At 46.2% G+C, this 6,000-nt stretch overlaps 1 protein-coding gene across 1 annotated transcript in view; it reads right to left on the bottom strand.

The window, feature by feature from the left end:
- Window positions 1–399: 399 nt before the first annotated feature.
- Window positions 400–6,000, bottom strand: part of LOC134550629 (protein kinase C-binding protein NELL1-like) — a 619,611-nt gene continuing 614,010 nt past the window's right edge. The window contains exons 8-10 of the mRNA XM_063397360.1: window positions 3,975–4,151; window positions 3,521–3,745; window positions 400–2,317 (exon numbers count right to left, since the gene is read on the bottom strand). Coding sequence (XP_063253430.1) covers window positions 2,267–2,317; window positions 3,521–3,745; window positions 3,975–4,151 — 453 coding nt within the window. The 3' untranslated portion in view covers window positions 400–2,266. The remainder of the gene's footprint in view (window positions 2,318–3,520; window positions 3,746–3,974; window positions 4,152–6,000) is intronic.

Below are 6,000 nucleotides of genomic sequence, written 5' to 3'. Positions count from 1 at the left end.
ACACTGTGTAAAAGGCTCTGAAAGGGTTTTACTGAATTAATTTGCATTTGAGCTCTGGAAGAAGATTGTTCTGCAGTGGAAAAGTATGAACTTGTGTGGTCCTGTTAAATATGATCCCAGCAAGGTCCAGAAGGCCTCCAGGGAAAGGCTTCTCTGCTACAAGGTAAAAGGGAATGATTTTCAGAGCCTGCCCTGTCTTTAATCCATTCTCAGAGCTCAGAAATTCAGTGTGACAGGCTGGAGTGTAGGATTCTGCCTGAGCACAAATGACATTTCTTACCACTCTGATGCTACCTCTGGGCAAACACTTTTTCTCCTTTTTTGCAGCATCCTGAGCTCGAGCTGGAAAGGACATTGATCAGTGTTTCAGAACCTGCTAATAAAACTGAGGGAAAGCAATCTGTACACAGGAGTTTATTGAGATGCCCACAAATTTTCAATCATTCCCCTTCATATCTCAGCCCACTGGGTGTCTTAGCCAGCTGAATTACCATTGGGTTTGACAATGGGAGATACAAAATGAACTGACATCATGATTTACAAACATCCTGTGAGTATCATATAAAACACAACTCTTTCCCTTACTGTACAGTCATCAGGGCAATGCAAGTAGAGTCAATACATTATCAGCTGAAAATGATGGGGCATTTTAAGAAAATAAACTTAACTTTACCACACAAAGCTGTTAACTAAAGCAAACCTTGTTTCAAAAACTGGAATAAAGTTATCTGAGTGACCAAAAGTGATTTTACATTCTTTTCCACCGTCCCCTTATAATAGTGCTTCATTTAAAAGACAACTCATGTTTTCACTGTAGAGTCACACTTCTTTCTTATTAATCAGTTTCACATTTTCTGCATGAAACTATGAAGAAGTCACAAATGGAGACTTTCCAAACTGCAGCCACTATACTTATTTCTGCAATCTTTTCCATATATCCAGTGTCTTTAATTAAATAAACAAAAGGAAAACTCAAAAACAGTGCACAAATGAGCAGAACAAAACACAACAGCACATTAAAAATGTGACATTTAAGCTGTAGATGCATCGCCATAGAAATACATTCCTGTTCTAATGCCACAATCTTTCCAGCCTCATGGAAAATCCACATTAGCTGAGAGAATCTAAGCTCTAACCTCCATACGGGGCAAAGAGTCTTGATTTAAATCCCTGTCTAAACTTAGGTCCTCAACAACACAGCACATTTAAGTATTTTTGAATGTCATAAAATGTGGAAGGATAAAATCTGTTTCTGAGCTGTTGGTAATGGAATTTCCAAGCATTCAGGTCCCTGCCCTGCGTGTGGCTGGAACAGGGGCTCTGCTCTTTGTCACTGTGGCAGCAGTGACAGAGGATGACAGACACCATCAGCACTGCAAACACAGAAGAGGAAAAATCCTGAACTCATCAGGGATGCTACAAATGCAAGCAAATTCTAACCTACTCAACTTAAATATACTTAACTTAAACTATGCCCAACTCAAACTAGATCATCTTAAGGGTCTCTGACTGTTCTAGCACTGTACAATCCAGAGGAATTATACTCAACAGAACATAATAAAGGTGATTCCTTCTTGAATATGTGTTGGATTGGCAGTGGGATGCAGTTTTAGTTCCATTTCTCACTGCAGAGGTCTCGTTGCTGCTCTGCATGTTTGGAGAAGAAAGTGCTCATTCTGCCATTTCCTTCAGTTCATGGCATTTAATTTTACAGTTTCAGACGGACTTATTTTGATTACTTTCATTCCATCCATACCTTTGAATGCTTTAAAATGCTGGACAGCTGTGAAATAGAGGTACTATGCAATCTGACTGTACATACATACATATTTTCATAAATACAGCTAACAGGGACCTTGGAACCAAGTGTGTGACATCATGGGACAAAATCACGACGGGCTGTCTCATCTGTAAAATCTAGATCCAAAGGAAGAGGAGCTGAATTCTATCCATGTCGTCAATACACAGAGTAAAACAAAAATACAGCATCAGTGTACCCATGGAATAATTTACACATATTTGCAGTCTCTGGACAGGAAAGGTGTGTGATTTACAGCACTGCACACTGCAGCAGCTCCTGGTTCCTGTGCGCTGCTCCAGGGGGCCCTGGCCAAGGGCAGCGAGGACGGGGCAGTGCCGGGTGCCAAAGGCAGCTCCAAAGCCCCTCCTGGGGCAGGGCGTTGGGGACTGTCTGCTGTGCCCACCGCAGGGCCCACGGCCTCCCCTGGGTGCAGCTCAGCAGCTCCTCCCTGCAAGGCAGCCTGGCTCAGTTATTGCTGAGACACTCCACATCCACCGAGCAGCAGACGCTCCCGTTCTGCAGGACAGACAGACCGCGGGTCACGGGGCTGCTGCCCAGAGATGGTGCCACTGGCACAGCCACCCCCAAACACTGCCCAGCGCCCAGGGGCTGGCACTGCTCCCAGGGGAGCACAGCCTCCTCTCTGGGGAGCCAGCTCTGCCACGGGGCACTGAGCTGGCCTCAGCTCCCGCAGGGACCCCAAACTGTGTGACCCCCATGATAAAACACAGCACAGCAACAGGGGACTGCATTCTCCTCTCATGCAGGAAAGGTGATGGAGGGAATTTGGATAGGATCCACACAGGGAAGCTTTCTGCTTGTCTGAAATTAGCAGACAGCTCAGGCTCTCGGCAGATACGGAGGAAATGGGGGCAACATAAACACCACACAGCTTTGGAATTTAATCCATTGTTAAGTATCCTCTTCTAACACACTGTCATTTATAAAGCTATCTTATGTAATAAAAAATACAGCAACTACTAAAAGCCCAAATAAGCATTTTGTTTTTACTTTTCATTTTTTTAATCCATGAAAAATCTACAGAAAAGAAACCTCAAAAGAATGGCAGAAAAGCCACCTTCGATAATTTAAAGCCCTGGGGCAATAGCTTTCTCTCCCAGGGTGAGCAGAAGAACATTTTATACAACCCAAAACAACATTTTCATAATTCTGATATTAGCACAGGGGGGTCACACCTGCACAAAGCAAGCGGAACAGACTGCACTCCTGCATGAGAACCACTGGTTTAATTTTGTCTTGATGAGATCAGGGAACAGAAACTGTGACATTCCCTCCCCATTACTGCTGTGGGAGTGCCTTTATCTTGCAGCTGCAATGCCTTTTACCTGTGTACTTGCTGGTGAAACTCTTATATCAGTGTTTTTGCCTTGGCTTACCAGCCCTGTAATGCACATTTCCATGAGCATCCACACCAGGTAATGACTGAAATGTTACCCTTGACTCACACTGAGAGTGCCTGAAGGGCACTTCAAGAGAATGTCTGGAAGCTGCACTGGGATATGAACATATCTGTGCTCAGTGTTTTCAACAAGGAGAGAATTCTTTCACTTATCCTCTGCCAGACAAAAACCACACGGCTTTTCTGCAGGCCCCCAGCTCTCATTTCCTTCCCCAAGGCCTCAGTGTGAGCCCCAGGGGCAGAAAAGGACCCTGATCCCATCAGGGGCACTCCGTGCCCGCCCCACCCGCCTGCCATACCTTGCACTTGCAGGTTGTACAAGGAGATCCCACCATGGTCCACACAGCCCCGCTGCGCCTCGTGATGCCAAAGCCATCTGGACAGGTTTTCCTGATGTCATAGGTGATGTTGTCAGCCAGGCAGGGGTCACTGACACAGTGGGGACAGCACTCTCCTTCGGAGATGGCCGTGTACTCGCAGTCCAGGGGCGGGCACTCCAGAGGCCGGCAATCCACCTCTCCTTCCTGGAAATGGTGAAGCAAACGTCATTGGCCCTGTCATCCATGAACAACAAGAAACTCTGCACCCTTCGGAATGGAAAAGCTTTGTTTTGCCAAAGCTGCAGTCACTGAGCGGGTCAGACCGCAGTTGGCGCTCACACAAACACAAGTTTGAATGCCGGGTGCAGTTCCCTAAATGCAGCAGGGATCATTTGGTGACTCCTGACTAACACCAGCTCTGTCCCCATCGTACCAGGCAGCGGCAGCGCTGGCAGCCGTGGCTCCAGGTGTCCCCGCTGCGGTAGAGCCTCTGCCCGCTCTGGCCCCGGCACTGGCTGGTGGCGCGGCTGTCGCACTCGGGGCAGCACAAGAGGTCAGCGCCGGGGCTGCGGCAGTCGCAGGCCGTCCTCCGGCAGAAGATCCTCCCGTCCTGCGGGACACACGGCCCTGAGTCAGCCCGGGCACCGCACGGCGCCCCGGCGGGGCTGGCGGGGCGTGCGCGGCCCAGGGGCCCCGGGCTCCTCAGGAAATGGTCACGGCTCGGTGCTGCAGCTGCTGCACTGCTGCGGGGACACAAAGCCTCATGAGCTGCACCTTCTCATGAGCATCTCTGCAGCTCAGCAGGAGCCCTGAGAAATACACAGAGAGTTATGAAATATATATGGAAAACCTTGTTTTCTTTAGGTGAGTAATGGCATACAGGCATGTTATTACTGCCTCTTCCTTCCCACCTTCCTCACTGAATCAGTTCCACATTCTCCAAAAGCATCAGAGGTAGGAACATCAAATTGTTCTTACCAAAGGAAAACCTGACACACAGGAGAATTGCTGTTAGGGGGGTTCAAGTTTCCAGAGAGCCCCAGAGCCAGTTTGGAAAGAAATCAGACCCTGCAAAAACCAAACCTCCAAATGGTTCTCACCCTCAGGAGCACACATCAGCCTGGCACAGCCCCTGCTCCCAGGGCTGCCTGGATCTCCCAGACCTCTTTAACACAGGCAGGGAGGGGTGTCTGAACCAGAGGACAAACCAGAAAGCCCAGCCACAGCCAGACTGCACACCCAGGCTTCGCTTTTGTCATGGGAGCACAACAGCTTCCCACCCAAACTCTGCCAGCCTTGGCTCTGATGGTCTGGTAAATCCACAATAGGTCACAAAGGTGCCTGTACAAGACATGTCAGCTGTACCTATGGAACAATGTTAGTTTATAGTTTTGAGAATTTGTGATTTTCCAAACTTTATGTACATTCAGATGGACAAGAATGGTTTGAAGACATTGGGTCCAGTGAAACACTGAAACGGCCTGTGCTTCAATAGGGACATTCTGCTTCATTATAGAAATGAAGCAATGTGATTTCTATATTCCACAGTATTCTTCTTCACAAATAACTTTGAAGTTCATTAAGTAAGGTCAATGTATTTAATTTCCTTTGCACCAGATTGTGAGTTAAAATATTTTAAAGATGGTAACTGTGTGTTTCAGCCAATGCACAAAACATATCCACCTGTCCTTTGCCAGAGTAACTATGGCAAAAGAAAAGCCAGTTTCATTTCAAAACTGAAATGCTGATTTGCCTCCTGGATAAAACAAGTAAGTAGGATCATTGCAAAGTTTGAGTAAGCAGTATAAGGAGTGGTTTAGTTACATTCTGCTCTTTTCCTCACTGCAAACTGAGCTGGCTGCAAAAGATCAAGCAGGGCCAGTTCTCCATGCACTGCATGACAGGGAGAGATTTGAGAAGGGTATTGGAAGCTATCAGGGTGTATGAAAATGCATTTCAATAAACACTGAGGGAAGACTTTACATTCTGCCTGAGGTGTGACATACAAGGAGCTCTTCCTGGTTTTCCCTGTTCTAGAGACAAAAATTTGCTCTTGAAACAGGCAGCTACTGTAACAAAATTAAATGCAAATGCTAATTCACAGAGGGAGAAAGTAAAGTGAGGAAGACCCATAGTAAGAGTCATAACAACAGTGTCAGGCTCAGTTTAAACTATGGACTAGTTAATCATTCTGTATTTTCACCTACTAGTAAAAATATTCAACATAAGGAGTACAGGCAATGAGAAATGGCAAATCAAAGAGAGAGAAAGCAGTCTAAAATGTGAACACTAATAGTTATAATTCTGCAAAGGCAGACCAGATGTCTTCACATATATTAAACTGTTTATTCTATTGACTGGAAATCCTTTCATCAGCTTGCCAGTTCCCCAAGATTACCATAAAAGCTTGATATATATTCAGTCAAGTTGTAACTTCAGCTTCTGAAAGGAGGAGGTTT

Source organism: Prinia subflava, chromosome 5, assembly GCF_021018805.1.
Source record: "Prinia subflava isolate CZ2003 ecotype Zambia chromosome 5, Cam_Psub_1.2, whole genome shotgun sequence".
NCBI classification, from domain to species: Eukaryota; Metazoa; Chordata; class Aves; order Passeriformes; family Cisticolidae; genus Prinia; species Prinia subflava.
This window is presented reverse-complemented; position numbering and strand designations above follow the sequence as displayed.